This window comes from Pleurodeles waltl, chromosome 6 (assembly GCF_031143425.1).
Source record: "Pleurodeles waltl isolate 20211129_DDA chromosome 6, aPleWal1.hap1.20221129, whole genome shotgun sequence".
In the NCBI taxonomy this organism is placed as follows: domain Eukaryota; kingdom Metazoa; phylum Chordata; class Amphibia; order Caudata; family Salamandridae; genus Pleurodeles; species Pleurodeles waltl.
In genome coordinates this window covers 1,601,741,694-1,601,760,552 of record NC_090445.1, presented here as the reverse complement: position 1 = coordinate 1,601,760,552, position 18,859 = coordinate 1,601,741,694, and the positions used below count along the sequence as shown (strand labels likewise).

Genomic DNA, 18,859 nt, shown 5'->3' with positions numbered 1-18,859 from the left:
ATCTTTGGACCAAAGAAAGTGTCCAGATGTCTTTAGGCTCACGTTTGGCATTGGTAGCGTAGTCTGCATATGTACTTTTACCTCTCGTGTGTACCCTGCGGCATACTTGTCCTGGTAGAAATTCCTGATGTTCTCTCCGTCTGTGCAGTGGCTGCTGTATGGTGATTTCAGTCTCTTGATGTGAACCTGAAAGAAATGAACATGCTGCATTGGTCTATTGCTTTTTTTAGTGTCTTTTTGCACATCTGTCTATGTGCCTCACCTGTGAGCTGGACCAGGGAAATTTACTTCATACAAAAATAAAATGGAAGAGTTTGCCTTCCCTGTTATGTGGAACGGTGATGAGAAAAAAATGTCTAAAAATTACTCATTTGTATTAGTCATGAGTCTCTCGGGTTGTGGTTCCCCGGCAGCAATCTGTGGTAGGGAAACAGTTGTTTTTTAATGGTGGTGGAGCCTCAGCTGATTGTGCTGTTAAAAAAGGTCAGACTTTGGCCCGCGGGGTCGCTGTGGTGGTGGTGGTACTGCCTTATTTAAGTTGAAGTTACTGCCAGCCAGTGCCTAATTTGTAAATAAAAACATGCCGGTGCCCAAAGCCCTCCTCTTAAACACACGGCTGCTGCAATTAAATGTGGGAACACAGAATACAGAGGCAGAGTAATCCTGAAGCCATCTCAGGCCTCTTCAATCCATTTACAGTCACTCCCTGCCCCTTCAGCTAACTTTAGCAGCTTTCGGCTTTCTCCCTTTGTGACGCTTTTTCGTTTTTTTCTTCCTCTGTCTTTCCCATACGTGTCTTTTGCTCGCAGCAAATGCATGGGGCAGAAGAATAGGGCCGGTCCTCAAAATTAAGCACTGCTGCCACTGATTTTCTCTGTCTAGTCTGCTTTGTGAGGCGTGGTGAACATGGTCAGGGAAAACAAACAATGGCTCATCGAGCAAGGAGAAAGATTCTAGTGTCTTAGGACCATTGTTACCTTGCTTTCCAGAAACACCCCCTTGTTTGAGGCTTGTTTCTGAAAATCAAAATAAAATGCTAGGTGAGCAGAAAATAAAATGGCAGCCCGTTGTGACGAAAGTGCATTTGATAATATGGTGGTTACACATTTGACACACAGATTGCTGCCAGGTAGGTTTGGATCTCTAGATAAGGTGTGCAGTCCTCTCTCCAGGGGAAGGTGATGAGGGTGGAGGCCAGGACTTCTGTTGACCTTCCAGGCAGGCAGTTAACGCACCTGGATCTAACTGACACCCTTAGGGGCATATTTAAGAGCCCCTAGTGCCATCTACCGACACATTAGCGTTTTTTTTTTTTTTACGCTAATGTTTCGTTAGATGGCCTAAGTCCTGCACCATATTTACAAAGTGGCGCAATGCATGCATTGCGCCACTTTGTAACCCTTTGCACTACATTATGCCTGCGCCAAATCTAACAGATTTCCTTGCATCATTTTTTTCGCACTTTTAATGCCTGCTCAGAGCAGGCATTAAAAAGGGGCACACCATTGTTTACAATGGGCCCCTATGTACTCTGCAGGAGTAGCGTCATATTGTTGGTGCTACTCCTGCAGAGTACATCAATAGCGTCGTAAAAAATTACGCTATTGCCCCCTACCCTTCCACTGTGTGCAGTCCCACTTTGCTTAAATATGCCCCTTAGTTTCTGAAATGTTATGAAGTATAAGTAAATGCCACACAGGTTCTGATTTAGTTTTAGTGAGTCTCTCAGGTTTTGTTGTACTTAGATGTATATTTATTTGCTCAGCCTCAGTGTCACACGTCCATTTAGCTCTCCTGTTTCATGGTATTTTTGACTTACATATTTATAATATATTTCTATGGTTGAAAATACCCAAAAATAGGAAAGTGCAGTTTTGAATTCAATATGTAGGCAAAGGTGTGTTTATGATAATAAATTGTGGGTGCTTTTCGGGTCTGTGAGAGAAACCTCTTCTAAGTCCCACATTACAAGTAGCTCGGAATCAGGGGTAATTATTAATATTAGCACCTTTATAGTTATTATTTTAATACTACATTTATATTATTAAAAATAAGTATTGCAATCGATAAAAACCAATACCACGGGGGTTAGAATTTAACTAGTGAGATAATTATTGCCTATTACAAGATTTTGAGGTGGGACATGGGTCTTGGTGCTCATCTTTCCACAGTCTGCATGTGCTGGTAATAACTGGTCCTTTTTCCAAAGTTAAATTCCGGCAGTTTTAATGTGACAAAATTGAATTCAGGCTTTATCATACTCAGTAAATACCAATTGTGTTAAAGACTGTATTATGCCTAATTCCGAACTCCTTGCAAACAGAGATTTATGCAGGGTTTTGAAATTTAATAGGCTATTTGTAATGAGTGCCTAATTAGAAGAATATATATTGGCCGTAGGTTTATGTAAAATTGACCAAGTTCTCAGAAGGAACAACATTTGTTATGTTATATGGGCAACACTTAGTAAAGCGCAGCAAATCATCCACAGAGGAATATCTCAGCGCTCTGCTGAAGTATGAAACTAGCAAAACTTACTAAACAGACACGTTTTTAGGAGTTTAATTTTGTAGCTTTCCCTGCTCTGTACACAAACAAATTTGTGAGGGGAAGTTTATTCCAGTGAAAGGGGACCAGATACGAGTAAGACTTCCCGCTGAAACTGGAAGTACGGATCTGTGGAATTTAAAGTAGGGCTCTGTCTGTGGATCTCATCAACCTGGTCGGATGATAGTATCTGAGCCTATTGTGTAAGTAAGACGGAGCATTGCCATTCAAAGCTTTAAGGGGAAAGCAGTACACCTTAAAAATGAGCCTTTTATAAGAGGTCGACAATGCAGACAGTGTAATAGTGGAGGACAACCAGACGGGAGATTGAATACAAGTTGAGTGGCAGTATTCTGCACCACCTGACGTTTAGATAGCAAAGTCTCATTTGCACCTACAAGTAGAGCATTTCCATAGTCAAGACGACTTGTGATTAAGGCGTGAACTAGGATTTTCTTAGAGGTAGAGGGAAGCCAAGAAAATGCTTTTTTCAATAATCGTATGGTGGCAAAACAGGTTCCACAAAGGGCTGAGACATGTTCTTTCATGGACCAGGAAGTTCCAATTTGTATGGCCACCAATCCGAAATAGAAGTATTTCAGTCTTTTCACCATTTAGTTGCAAGCAGTTGTTTGACATCCAAGAAGCTATCTTCCTCATACATTCAAAGAAGCAGGCTTTTACTCCTTCCAAGTTGGGACCAAAAGAGATGACCAAGTGTGTGTCATAAGCATGGGATATTATCTTGAAACCACATGCCTTGACAATTTGTGCTTTAAGGGCAATGTAGATGTTGAAAATTGTGGGGTTTAGTGTGGACCTCTGAGGTATCCCTTTTTTGACTGGCATGGTATGTGATCTAAAGGGCTTCAGAGAGATGGTTTGAGTATGGTCTTTCGAGAAATCAACAAACCATTGAAGTGCTTTGCCTTAGACCCCAATGTTGTGCAACCTGCAAATTAAGATATCATGGGAGACTGTGTCGAAAGCTGCGGATAGGTACAAAAGCACAAGCATCATTGGGGTCCCTGCATCCAGGGATAGTCTGATCGTATCAGTAACAGAGACTAACAGTCTGTACTGTGACAAGTTCTAAAGCCTGACTGAGAGGGATCGAGGAGCCTATGTTCTTCTAAGAAGGTAGAGAGCTGCTTCTTTATGATGTTCGCTAAAAGTCTGCTAAGCAAGATAGGGTGGTAAGTAGAGGGATTGATAGGGTAAGTGTTGGGCTTTTTTACAATGGGGGGGGGACTTGGACAGTTTTCCAGACAATAGAGACTAAAGCTGAGGACATAATTGCAGGAGCAATTGAGCTGGGAAGACTTGCCATGATACTGGGAGGGCACAAGTCCATTAGTGATCCTACTTTGGCTGTTTCTAGCAGCTTCTGGGTCTGCTCCAAAGTGCAAGGAACAAAACTTTCCAGATGAAAGATGGCCTTGGATGAAGGCAGACTAAAATCAAGAAGGTTGTCAAGTTGGCTCAAGGTTGAGGGGACATTTGTGTAGATTTTATTAATTTTCTCTTCAAACCAATTGGCTAATGAGTCACATAGCTCTAGTGTAGTCAGGATCACATGTGTGCAAGCATGGTTTTACATATAAGACAAGGGTTCACCAAGTAGCTCTAAACATGTCTGGGATATTTCCATATTTATGGAGCCCTCACCCTGTTTGTGAGTTAACCAAAGACCAGTTACTTGCCATTCAGGCTTGTATGTGTATTAACTAAGATGTACAAATGAACATAGAGGAGCCTGGTGTGTGGATTACCCATGGAGTGCATTCTACTATTATGCAGCCCTATGTGTGTATTATACAAAGAATACCAGATTTTGTTCCTGAACACCGCACGTATAATAAATAAGGAGTGCATCCTATTACTTCAGGGTACTTTATGTGTTTTTCATAAGTGGTACATTCTACCGCTGTAGAGTGCTTCATGTATATGGACCAAAGGGTTCTTCTATCTGTACCAGGCCTCCGTTTATGCGTTAAGCAAAGATTTCATTATTGACCATAGTGCTCAGTAAAGGCACATTCAAATATTGAGTATAGAAGTGCCCTTTCAATTGTATATGCTTGCTTAATCTGCTGGTCTGTTTTTTGCAGTCAGTGCTGTTAATAAACCCTCTAAAGGTGGTTTACCTTCATCATGCCAATCTCTGTTTCTGCCCCAGGTGGAATATTCACTCCCTCGTCTTCAGGAAAGGGCATCTGTGATTGGTCATGTATCAGCAGACGGATGCCAGCAGCATGGGTCATGTCCCGAACGTACTCAATCTGCTGGATGAAGAGCTCTAGGTGTAATCCTGACATAAATCGGAATGGAAAAAGCAAAAAACAAAAATATAGAAATTGAATATCCACGCAGTCCTGCATGACAAACATATCCTCCACATCACAAAACCATGTTGAATTTTACTTGCATAGAAGTGGACTACGTGCAATGCGTTTGGCTGTGAGGACCATTGTTATGTAGCTTTGATATAGTAGCATTATTATGACATGTTCTCTAGCACATGCTCCAAACTGAAGTGCTTTGGCACTTAAATGGCTGGTATCAAAATTATTCAACCTAAATGGTACTCAACGACCTATAAAGAGTGAAAGGAGGGGCCCTTTCATGCTTGTGCCTGACTGTGTTGTTGGTTAAAGATAAATCTCTGGACCTGGAACCTATGTCAATGAGCTTTCTTTCTGGTTAGCAATTTAGGGTAAGTATCTAGCTATAACCCATCTGTGGTAGCTGAGGTCAATAGCTTCTTTTGGAGCAATGTGGTAGTACCCAATCTATTTGAAACAAGCGTCTGGGTAAAAAAAAAAGGGATCCAGTCATGCTGTCCCTCACTACTCCTCTTGTCTTAAGCATTAAGAGTGCACCAGAACGTGCCACTGTTACCAGCTAAACTTTCAAATGGACAGAGGGACTGAGAGTTGTTTGCTTTGTGTCTATGGGGAGTTTCTCTGGTGGTTGGATCAAGATCACCTTGTGAAACTAATAGCAGTGGTTCTGTCATCAGCGTTTGGTTTGGCTGAACCTAAAACTCTAGTGGTACCAACAAATAAGGTGGCTGCCACAGCAGGCAGCACTTGTCAACACTAAGTCCAATCTACTGCTCCTCACATCCAGTGAAAAACCTGGGAAACATTCAGACCACAATGTCAGGAATCCAGATAGGCTGGTCCCAGACAGTAATTGCTCCTAAGCTTCTGGCAAGTCTGAAACATACATGGCTTGCTGCTTCCAGCATCAATCATCAGACATGATGATGACCTAAAACTTGCTAATGCTCTTTCTTACATTTGCCACTTTATTGTGCTTCGATTCATCTATTCAAACCTGTCCTGAGGCGATACCACCAGCTAATTTGGAAAACCAAGAGGAAGACAATGATTGAACGGATTGACACCGGCACCAAATGTGGAACAGAAATCTTCACAATCATCAAGGACTACACCACACCCAGAGCAGTTACCAGCAGTATCAGCCCAAGTTAAGGAGTGTTCAATGACCTCTCAAACTTCTTCTGCAGCAAGATCACAACCACATACAGTAATTTCACTCCACATATGGAACCTCCGACCCTTGCCAGAAGTCTTGTGTTGACAAACAAAGACAACACAAAAATCACATGGGACAGCAGCAGCACAGAAAAACCATGCACTCTGGGGCTCCATCGGACCCTTACCTCCATCACACCGTCAACAAAGGATTGACCCCATTAGAAAGGCCCTCACACCCATCCTCAAAAGCGCTATTAATACAGCCACATTTCCAGAGCCATGGAAGCACACTGCTGTCAACTTCCTACTAAAGAATCTGTCAGCTGACTAGATCAAACTCGTCAACTACTGACCGATATCACTCCTTCCAGACCCTTCCAAGGTCCTAGAAAAAGCCATCAACAGACGCCTTTTTGACAACCTTGCCACGCATTAGCCTCTCAAAACCACTCAATCAGGTTTTAGACCCAACCACAGCACCAAAACTGTCCTCACTGCAGAAACAGATGACAGCTGGAGGATGCTTGACAGGGGAGAAACCACAGACCTTATCCTTCTAAACCTATCTTCAGCCTTCAACACCGTCTCCCACCCCATCCTGATCAGACGACTCCATGAAATGGGCTTTTAAGGACATGTTCTCAAATGGATCTGCACCTTCCTCACCAAAGGAACCCAAACTGTCAACATGCTACCATACTCCTCAGGAGGACGGGAACTCATCTGCGGAGTCCCACAGACCTCTTCACTCAGCCAGACAAACTTCAACATATACATGACCCTGCTGGCAAACATCATCTGAGCACACAAAATCAGCACCCTTTCCTATGCAGGTGACATGCGACTCATATCGTCCCTCTAGAACAAATCCCCCAACACCAGAAACAATTTCACTGCAAGCATGACTGACGTGGCTACATAAATGAAGTCTAACTGCCTCAAGCTGAGCAGGAACAAGACCAAAGTTGTGATTTTCAGGAAAGAAGCCTCTTTATGGGACTCTCCCTAGTGACCTACTGCCCCCCCCCACACCCCTCCCCACCACAAGCAAGAAGCCTCAGAATCATAATAGGCAGGAAACTGGACATGTCCATCCCAAGTCAGTGCAGTCGCAGCATTTTGTTTACACACCCAGAGCATGCTGAAGAATATGTTAAAGTGACTACCAGACGACACCCTGAAAAATGGGCACCTAAGCCCTCATCACCAGCAGACCGGACTATGGAAATGCCCTGTACTCTGGAACAACTAACCAGCTTGCAAGAAGACTTCAGACTGTACTAAGCTAAGCTGCTAGACTAGTCCTCTATCTGCTACTCAGGGCCCACATAACACTCCACTGGCTCCCAATACTCAAACACTTAAAGCTCCTCATCCGCACCTATAAAGCACTTATCAACATAGACCCTGCCTATTTGAACGGCTGTGTTGGGCATGGCCCTTCTTAGGGGATTTCCCTGAAACTTTTTTTCTTGTCCCTCACAGTTTTTTGCTGACTCTCTGGGTGTGGCCTTAGGACTCTGGGCACTTTCCCACTATACTGCAAGGGGAAAGTACCTGCGCCCTTCCTACTCCTGCCAGGAAGAGACGCTTACATGATTGGTTAAGGTGCCCTATCCAGGAGGGCTTTGTAAAAAGGTACACCACATACTCGGGGTGGGTACAGACCTGGCCACTAGTGGTATGTGCACTGAGTGTGCCACCCATCAGAGCAGCCTGACCAATATGTAATAGGCCTTGTAGTGCAGGCCTGTGGAGGCGCAGGTGCGCCTACACTCAGGGTGGCATCTTCCCCACTGGGGCCAGCCCGGAGTCGGCCTTCCGCTTTCCCTATAGCACCCCCCAGACCGCGGAGCAGGTGATAGGCAGAAGGCAGGTCAGATACACAAGGGTGTTCCATGCCGCAGGGTTCCCTGCCGAGAAGATTGGCTCTGCCTTGAGGTTTTGCTGATCCTCTCTGAGTGGCCTTAGGGCTCTGGGCACTTTCCCACTGTAAGTACAGTGTGAAAGTGTGCGGCACCCTCCCTACATGAGTTAGGAAGGGTCACCAACCAGTATGTGCACACTTGCACATTGGTGTTTTCATGTATGTACTGTGCCTGGAATGGCTTGCCTGTATGTGCACACTTTCAAATTGGTGTTTTCATGTTTATACTGAGCCTTGCTTGGCCTACCGATATGTGCACACTTGAACATTGGTGTTTTCATGGCCATACAGAGCCTAGCATGGTCTACCGATATGTGCACACTTGCACATTGGTGTTTTCATGTATATACTGAGCCTGGCATGGCCTACCAGTATGTGCACATTTGCATATTGGTGTTTTCATGTATGTACTGAACATGGCATGGCTTGCCTATATGTGCACACTTGCACATTGGTGTTTTCATGTATATACTGAATCTAGCATGGCTTGCTAGTATATACACATTTGCACATTAGTGTTTTCATATATATACTGGGCCTGCCACAACTTGCCAGTATTTGCACACTTGCACATTAGGGTTTTATATATGTACTGAGCCTGACACAGCAGGCCTGTATGGGCGCACTTGCACCCTTGGGGTGTTCTCAAAGCTTGTGTGCAGTCTGCGCCTGCAGGCTTGTGCGTACACCTGGGCACATGTGCCCATGGAGTGAAGAATGCCCATGTGTGTTTTCACTGCCATTGAGAGCTGCGCTGCCCATGGTTAATATGGAGAAGGTTTACAATTAATCCTAGTTGCAATAGTAGATTGCAGTGGAGCAGCCTCATCATGTTTACTATCATTAGATTCCCAATGGAAAACCCTTTCCAATGGTAAAGGTGGTTTTGTCAGTAATACCTTGGAAATGCCAAATCTAGAAAGTGGGCATTTCCATGTTCTAAAATCCCTTTTGTGTGCCTTTTCAATTCAAGCTTTATTTCACTGTGGGCTGGGGGAAAACACATTTATGCTTTCCCCAGCGACAGCTGTAGATAACCAAAACAACTGACCTCTGCCATCTGAGGGCCAGGCTGGATGGATTGGAGGGAGAGGTTTGACACTTGGCCTCTCGGAGTCATATCATGGCACCACTAAAGATAAGGATCTACATTCCGGGGCCCCATGGCAAACAGGATAGGACAGACATATGTGGTTCAAAGGACCAACTTCAAAGGCCCACTTCAGAATAACTAGGGGGACCAGACTTCAGCAATTTAGAGATATGCTTGCAGGAGCACCATGGTGCACACTGCCAGAGGAATCTGTTGTGCACAGGAATATTTACTGTCCTGGGAGGGATCGCACACCCTTCCTGCATCGTAGCTGGCCTGGGCATACTGCTTGCTGCAGTATGACACTCTAAAGTGTGCTCTCCAATGGCTTGTTGGATTGTCCCCTGTTCTGCGTGGAGGTCTTAGGGACATCAAAGACCAGCGCATGACATACGCCGTCCACTTTATCATCTGGAGAGCGGTGCCCTCCTAGGCATCTATGTCATCTGCTGCATTCCACCTGGTAGCAGCAGTGTGAAAGTTGAACTAAGTATTGGACCTGGAGACCGGATTTGCCTGGTGCGGGACATTCAAATTACAGCCTGCATTCAGGGAGTGTGACCCTTAATTGTGGGGCCATGTCACGCATAAGCGTTTGGATGGTAGTGATCGGATAACTGGTTGCGAGATCCCGTGTGACCCTCTGTTGTTGAGTGGTCTGCATTTCTCTCATGCGACAACTGATTGTACACTTATTGCATGTGATGTCCGTGTTACTGGTTGCGACCCTTGGAGGTGGGGTTGTACACAGAGTAGTGCTGCATTCTACCTCATGTGTTACCGCTGAAATGGCATCTGTGTGTGTGTGTGTGACTGGATTTGTCTGGTGCGACTCAAGTCATCATGCACTAGATGTTGTACCTCATTCCAGGGAGGTATGGAACGGGAACTGATTGTGTGTTAAAGTGCCTGGTGTGACTCAAGTCATCGTGCATGAGGCGTGGTGTCTCATTCCAGGGAGACGCTGCATTGGTAACTTTTCATGAGCAGCGGGAGTGCCTGCTACGACTCAAGTCATTGCGCACCAGATGTTGTACCTCATTCCAGGGAGGCACAGCAGTAGTAACACATGTGCAGCGAGATTGTCTGGTGGGATTCAAGCCATTGCGCACCAGATGTTGTGCATCATTCCAAGGAGGCACAGCAGTGGTAACGTTTCATGTGCACTGGGTTGTCTGATGCGACTTAAGTCATCGTGCACCAGACGTTGGGCCTCATCCGAGGGAAACCCTGCAACGAGCACTTTGCATTAGCGTTCGGAAGTGTCTGTTGCAACATAGGTCATCGCGCACCAGACTTTGTGCCCATACCTGAAGGGCACGGAATTTTGTGAACTCTTCATGTGCAACCAGATGTGGTACCTCCTGTCCTGGGAGGTGCTGAATTGGTAACTATCTGTGAAGATGAGTGTCTGGCTTGGCTGAGTGCCACTAACAGCGTGTCCCAAGGCTATCCTTCCCCTGTGCGCTGCAAACTGGGGCCCGCACATGAAAGCTCCATTTGCCGACTGTTACCTGATCATCCATTCTCTCCTTCTTCCCCTGTACCTTTGCCCCGGGATCTTGACTAAGTGTAACCACCGGCCATGAGGAAAGGTTGCTTCATTTCTAGCTCTGAGGGGGCAGGAATTGGTTCGAGGGTAGAGGAAGATTTGGGTCCAAGAGGGGTCTGTGAACTCATATAGACTTCACTTCTGGTTGTCAGAGCACTGCATTAGGGTGCTGGAAGCAAGTGTGTGCGAGTGCATATAGGCAAACATGGCTGACATCCGTGGCACCATGTAGCAGGCCGAAGTGAGTGTGTGGGAGTGAGTGTCTGGGTTGATTTCACCATGCAGCAGCATTGCCCTGCACCTTGTTGACTATTGTGGTTGACATTGATGTTTACTGGTGTGACCTAGGCTGCAGAGCTATTTCAAATGTGCTATAGTTCTCTGTATGTATACATTTCTGCGATTGTTGGGAACCGGGATGCATCCTACAACTGTTTTATAGTGAATTGGGGTGAATGTGAGGGTGGGTCTTGTGCTGCCTATGCGGTAGTACTGCATGTGGGTACAGGGAGGAAAAGTATTATTTTTCTCACTTGTACATACTGCTGATTTCGTATTAACACTGTTGGGCCTCGTACTAGTAATATATTTGAATGTGATTTATGCCCAGATTTACATGATGTTCATGTGGTGTTAATTCATGTGTGTGTTGAATACAAACTTTATTTACATACACCTCGTGTGAAGGCTTGCTTGTGATGCTCAGTGTACTTATTGTGTGGTCGTGCTGTGCCAGTGCTTTACACACTGCCTTTACACATTGCCTCTGTGGCCTGATTGCTCTGAGCCAAGCTACCCAAAGGTGAGTGCAGGGTATACAGTGAGTCTAATCACCCACCCTTGATGGGAGAGGTGGGTTCTGCCTGGCTAGGGCCTTGCCTCAGCCAACCAGAATGTGCCACCTCCAACAAGGTGCATCTAACTCCACCAACGTCCCAGACACCTCCACTCTGCCGGCCAAACACTAACACACCCCTTGAATATAAAAGGCAGGTCAGGAGGTTGCACCTTCTTTTACATGGCTTCTAAAGCTTGGAACCACCTCCCACAACACATCACAGCCCCCTTCTCCCTCCCTTTTTGAATTCCACAGCTGAAGACTTGGCCTTTCAAGGAAGCCCACCAGAGCTAGACGCACTCACCTGCTACAGCGCCAGGATACTCTCTTGGTGATTAATGCGCTCAAACAAATGTAGCTAACATAACATCCATTGGTCTTTGTACATTTCTGCAAATATTTCAGTGAATGATCTATTTGTAGCCACTGGTTGAGTTACTGGTGTAAGAAGCTGTAATGAAAGGGGAAGGAGTGGCTCGGCTACATGTTGGAAAAGAGGACATTGCCCTGTTAAGAGCACTGCCAGGCACAGCATGGCTAATCATTAAATTGTCCTGTCACAAGCTCTTTCACATGGTGTGAAGTGATATCTTGAATCAGGCCAATGCAATGGTATAATTCCGGGATGCAGGCTCTCTAAGTCAGCAATCAGCATGGAAACAATTCCAATAAGCATTGACACAGCCAATAGATGTCGCTAAAGAGACCTATTGGTTTTGCCAATGTCCTTTTGCCATGCTTTATAGCATCAAAACAGATGCTGTACAGCCTGAAGAAAAGTTAAAAAGCAATATAAAAATAAACACACTGATGAAGCTACTGGGGCGCTGGGGAGAGCTGGGTGCAGCAACTTGGGGAAAGGTGGCAAATCACACAAAAGAAGAAGAGTTACATGCAGGAGAGCCAGGGTCAAAGAAGCATGCAGACAAACAGGAGCAACATGGAGGATAGGACAGATGCACACAGACGAACAAAAGCAACATCGGGATGGGGACACAGAAGCGCAAGGGGGGAGAGATGGCAACAGGAGCCCAGGTGGGGGCCAGAAGCACACAGGTGAGAGTGTGATACCGGAGGGGCAGGGGTGGGGAGAAGTACATGAGGGCAACAGCTCAAAATCACATGCACTTTCATGGAGGGCTACAAAAAAAGAAAAATGTAGCTCCTAAAATGCAAGCAAGGGAAGAACACAAGTATTTCTGCCATACTCCAAAGGAGGGGCAAATACAAGAAGAGGAAGTGAAGCCAGCATGCATTAATGAATGAGAAGCAAGCAATACAGAGTGACAATGAAGTCGACGAATTGTAAGCAATGGGAAGGTTGTAAGCCCACTTTAAGCTAAGAAAATGGCTTGCAAGCAACAAGACGTGCTGACAAGAAAAATGAAACTGTGTCCAAAAGCAAATCAGCAACTGTTTTACTGATGTTGCTAATTCAACCTGACAGAGTGGCATGTCTGATATGCTCCTTTGATTTTTTTTTTTGCTTGCTCACACACATTTATAAAGTCTTACATTACAGAACTAATGTTGTTTCTTTCAAAGCAGACATTGGACAGGTACCCATGGAACGATTATTAGGTTTTCATTGCCAGCATCTGTTTCTTTCGCTAGTCAAGTCAAAGTTAAGTCAAACTTACCCCCAACTTTTATGCCTCACCACATTGATAAGTTACCAGTCACCACTGATTTACATTTTGGGCCCTCAGTACAACTTAGGTGGAATACGTTGAGGAATTTACCACATGTGGTAAATGCTATTTACCCAGGGTGAGGTATTTTCTACATGTGGTAAGTACCTCCTACATTGACTTTTAGACTATCAAATGAGGCATATGAATCTGAGCAGGGTCGGTATTTAACACACCTAATTTCACATGTTTTGCCTTTTTACAGGCCTTTTCCCATAATGGTGTTTGGCGTGTTTGACCTACCAGAATCTATCATAGGAAAACTGTGAGACTGTGATAATTGTCACAAAACCATGATTCCACTTTAGCCTTGAATTTATAATGAGGGCCATAAACCCTCATTAGGAGTGGCCTGGACCTGTAATTAGTGTGACATTTATCACACCTGATAAAATCCAACTCTGCTGAGTCAGAATTTATCAGGTGTGATACTTAGCACCCTTTTATGAGTATTTGGCGAATAATATGTGTGTTTAGTGCTTACCGCACCACAACCTACATGGTCCCGTAAACACCAAGCATTTTTCTCCCAAAAAATATTGGCAGGTTTGGCCTACCGATATTTATCTCAAAAATCATAATTGCAATAATTCCAGCAACGTCTGGGAATCAACTGGGCTGCCCACAATAAGAGCGATTATAGCAGATTTCACGCAGCAGAATATTATGCTGTATTTGTGATGATCATTTAAAGGTTGATAACGCAAAGAATTCCATACAGACTCGTGTGACCAGTGTGTTCAGGGCCATCATTATACATTTCCTTTCTGTTTTACATATTGTCTGAGGTTTAGGTGGCAAGAACATACCGTACATGAAGCCCGCCTTGGTGATGTTCAGGGCCTCCGAATTTATGGGATTCCCACGCAGGTCTGTGGCCTTCTGTGAATTGAAGGTGAAGCAGTTGCCAAACTTATAATTGATGAAACCTGAGAAGAAGCTGAAAGGGAATAAAAAAAGGAGAGTCCTCCAAGTGAGACTAGGTGGCCATCTTTAAGAATGTTGTGCATCATCTCAGGGAATGACGTGTCCTACTCCATGATTTAGGGATTTTATTTAAAAAAAAAAAGTCCATGTCCATGGGACAACAGACTAAAGCAGCAGTTGAAGTGCATAAAACAATTATGGGAACTGGGAGCCCAAGTGTAATGAGGGTGGGGTCAGGTAGTGTGGGGGCGGAGTCTGAGGCGTGGCTAATGAGAAAATATTCTGTAACTATTTTGTTGGCCTTTCAAATTCAGGTAACTGAATAGAAAACATAGATCACACACATGAAATGAAAAATGCAAGTGAAACAAATCGGTTGGAAATGTACACTTTTACATTATGAATGCTCAGTTAGTTAATGCGATCATTGCATATGTCTGAGTGCGTAACCAAAAAGCCACAGAATGGTATCATGGTTGGTGCATTGGGGAATAGGAAGATGTGTATTTATAGTGCTGCAAGGTCTTGAGAACGTCATCTCAATTGATCACACCTACTTTGACCTCTGAGAAAAGTGTGGAACATCAACTACATTACAATTTCTAAGCACTATAATGTCTATCAGAATGGTACAACTTTCTTCAAACAATGGCTCATATATTGAAAAGATTATTTGGAAATAGGAAATGCTATTGAAATAAGATCTTACATGAATTGTTCTACTCTTACTGGAATGCGACTTGTTGCTAGCTGAAAAAGCTGCCCAAATATTACAAAATGTATTTGTCCATTATTTGGTGTAGGCGCTGATATACATGTTACATATCCATACATACACCAGATACAAAAGTTACATGGTGCTGGCAACATGTTTGTTATTTTATGCTCAGTATGTTATTCTGTAAAATAAAATGCATAACCCTCTTCATATCCTCCCACTTCCAGAAACATAGGGCCTTATTTAGTGTTTGGCAGATGGGGTACTGTTTCACAAACGTGGTCAACGTCCCATCTGATGTATTACAAGTCTGTTAAAACCTAGGGAATTTGTGATACAGTGGACATGATATCCACCACAGTTTGATGAGGTATCCCTTCTCGCAAACTCAAAATAAGGCATGTACTTAAGTACATTTCGTAGAGTAAATAAGTAAAAAAGTAAAAAATATCATTCAGGCACATAATACAAGTGGTATTTGGAGGACTGTGCAATAGCCCATGGATTTGAAGAATGCAAAAGCGTGATGGATGGAATGTTTGAATTACTATCAGCTACTTGTAATTACTCAGGACCAAATTCCAGTTCATTTTTTGAGATCTTGGGTTGCTTGTGTTCCCATCTAGAGGGGATCTAGTCTGGCAGTTCAGGCTGGACTGTTCTTATTGATGCAGGACCAAGACTGATTTGCATCAGGCTGGTCTATGTCTACAATGGCATAATGGATGGAAAATCATTGTTTGCATCTGTGGTGGCCGGCAGCTTTAGGAGGGGGGGGGGGGGCGGGAAGCACACACATACACATTCTTTCACACGCACACACATCCATTAACAACACTCATAACATTCAAACATGCACGCACGCACCAAACATTCATTTAAAAAGATCACACACACACACTCATTCTTTCTCACGCGCATGCACATTCATTAACAACACTCATAACATTCAAACATGCATGCACGCCCCAAACATTCATTTTAAAAGATCACACACACACACTCATTCTTTCACACACACGCAAGCACGCACATCCATTAACAACACTCATAACATGCAAGCATGCACGCATGCACCAAACATTCATTTTAAAAGTTCACACACACACACACTTACCTTCAGCATCGGAGGTCCCAGGAGGGTTGGGACTGCTGCCTTCCCTCATTGGCTGACCTAAAGTAAGCCAATGAGGGAAGGCAGCAGTACCATCCTCGTCACAGAGTGGGATGGGGTCAGTGAGACTGCTGACCCCACCCCACTCTGTGACGAGGTGTCACTGATTGACACTCGCCCTGGGTGCTTCAGGGCTTAAACCTGAAACACCCAGGCCAAAGTCAATGGGTGACGCTTTCCTTGTCACCCAGGAGAGGGCCTCGAGGCACCTTTGCTGAACCAAGGAGGTCACGCCCATAGGAGCTGTGACCTCCTCAGCCCAGCAAAGTCCAGCTCAGGCAGCAAGGAGTCTGAGCTAATCGTGCATGTCTGCTCTTGGCTTCCTGACCTGACAGACACTCTTCATGAGGGGCAAAAGGTGGGGGAGCGTGGCCCCTCTGCCCTAAAGGACGGGCTGCACCTGGTTTGCACTGAGGCTCCAAGCTCCCTTCATCACTTTGTTCTTTGTTACAGTATATGCCCTCAGAATGATGGGCATGCCCAGATGTGGATACTGTGCTCACTGTGCCATAGGACTCATGCGTTACCTTGCAGAAGAGGCAGATGTAGGCTGACATTAGTTGCCTGGGTTCCTATATGGAGGAGACCTGGCCTGGCAGTTTGGGATGTTAAGAACAGGACTAAGACTGATTTTGATATAGCTGGTCTCTGTCTGGAGTGGCATATAGGGAGATCCCCAGTAGCTGAAGTTAGTTCAAGCATTCCTTCCCTCACTTTGTTCTTTATTGCATGGATCTGAAGAAGCATAGATGTGGGAAAAGGAAATCTTGGTACGATATATTCTGCACACCAAAAGGTAATGACACCACGATTGCCACTAATCTGTTGGCCACTATATCAAATGGCCAAGGCTCCCCATTTTGATGGAGCCGCACATACTGTATAACAAGTGCTGCTGGTAAGGAGGAGGTTGGGTGGCGGTGTAATGTGCTGCGGCTCTCCCTGCCCTTCATCTCCAGTGTGGAAGTGGCTGGCGATTGGCTCACGACCTGGAGGCACTTGGAGTGCTTCCGGGTCGAAAGATCAAATTGCACGTGTTGGCCCACCCATGAACAGGGCTGCAGGCAGTAAGCGGTTCTTTCACTCCTGTTCACTGCCTCGCACATGGATGCCGCTGCTTGCCCCCATCACCTGGATCAGAGGGACCATTTTCTTTGTTTTATTTCTCTCAATTTTAGGGTTGGCGCTACGCTGTGCACTGTGCATCAGCACAGATCAACAACAGCAGCTAAGCCGTATCCTGCCTGTGGGCCATACGGGCTTGAGCATGTGCTCACCTGACCCGAGTTTTGCCCAGTAGCGGCTCTGGCTGGGACCACTGATGCTTCAGGTGAGGGGGGCGAAGTTGGAGCATTGATTTAAAGTTGCAGGCTTTGTTTTGAATACAGTTTTGCGGAGAGTTCCTAGGAAAGACCTTTGAACAGTCACTCATTGGGTTGAAGATTCAAATTCTGGCATCTCTATTTTCTGTTGTGGGCTGCTAAGTGGTGATGGAGATGGCACTGCAGTGTTTGAATTTGTTAAATTTTGTGCCTGAGACTGGTGGGTACATATTTATGGGGGCACCAGTTTTTTGGTTTGGGGGCTGGGATTGCTTGGTCCAGCGCATTTAAAAAGAAGCTGTGCTTGTTTTGTGCTCAGTGCCTGGTGATCATGTGTATCATTGCTGGGTTGTGCTTTAGGGCCAGTTAGAGTTTTTTCTGAATGGTGACTTGGAGGATTGACCTGCTAGTGTTTTGGCTGTTAGATTGGCTGTCTTGCATTGCTGCCTGGCATAAGGTGTGATCATATCTGGGGATGTGGGGAAGAATGTCAAGTGCTCATGAACTGAGCCACTCCTGGAGGCATTGGTACTGAGAATGAATGCCATGGACCAGGCGATTGCGTCACTGAAGTCTCAACCCTCGGAGGTGCCTGTAGAGCCAGTGGAGAGACCAACGAGGATGGGGCTTGCCTCTCAGAAGGGCATTTCCCTCCGGTCCTGAAGAGGTCACATGAGCAGGGCAGGCATAAGAGGGATTTGCAGGGGCAGGCAACAGCTAACCCGGGTACGTCAGGTGCTCAGGGCACTACCCCTTTGGTAATGATGCCAGTTGGTTAGACCCTGGCTGCTGGTGACTCGGGCCAGGTTACGGTCCAAGGCAATGTTACGGCGGTTATGGGGCCAGTGGCAGCTAGTGACATTGAGCAGAATGGCAATAGTTGTATGGCTTTTGGGGTTATGCCCTCAGCAGGGCCTTCCCAGTCAGATTTAGTGGTTAATTTGGTGACTGTGTTGCCTTGGCTCTCAGAAGTGGGGATGCTGTCCGCCCCCCTGGTGGGGGTGCCTTGTTGGTGCAATTGAGGGTGATGTTCTAGAAAGGGCTAGGCGTTTGGTGGCTCACCTGGGTGGTGCTAAGAGTGGTCAGAGATCCCAAGGGGTTGCGGATGGCCCAGGGCCTGCCGTGATGCTCAGTGGGGCGCTCCCGGTTGTTACTGTAGACCCGTAGGGGAGTCAGGGGGGACTGGTTGGGGTCTCACGTGTGCCAGATATTGGGGGGGCCTCACCCAGACAGCAAGCTGGGTACCCTCTCCTTCGGGCACCACAATGGGGGGCAGTTTGCCCAGGGGGCATGCAGCAAAGGTGATGACTCCTCCGGCTCAGGGGGCAGCAAATTCAGGTACAGAGAATGGCATTACCGGCTGTTGGTTTGGGTGATGTACCGTCAGAACATGAGCAGTTGGGCAGGCATGTGTCCATGAAGGTGAAGGAAAAAATTTGGAAGGGGGTGTATGTGGATATTTTTGCGTTGTTGGTGGATAAGTCTTAAAGGGAAGAGGTCAAACATTGTAAGGAATGTTTGCACTTCAGGGACGCTCGCCTTTGGTTATATAAGAAAAAAGTGG

The 18,859-nt window shown here is 45.5% G+C and overlaps 1 protein-coding gene across 1 annotated transcript in view; it reads right to left on the bottom strand.

Moving 5' to 3' along the window:
* Positions 1-18,859, bottom strand: part of LOC138302186 (amiloride-sensitive sodium channel subunit gamma-2-like) — a 188,967-nt gene that overhangs the window by 130,913 nt on the left and 39,195 nt on the right. Inside the window, exons 3-5 of the mRNA XM_069242533.1 lie at positions 13,964-14,094; positions 4,695-4,858; positions 82-186 (exon numbers count right to left, since the gene is read on the bottom strand). Coding sequence (XP_069098634.1) covers positions 82-186; positions 4,695-4,858; positions 13,964-14,094 — 400 coding nt within the window. The remainder of the gene's footprint in view (positions 1-81; positions 187-4,694; positions 4,859-13,963; positions 14,095-18,859) is intronic.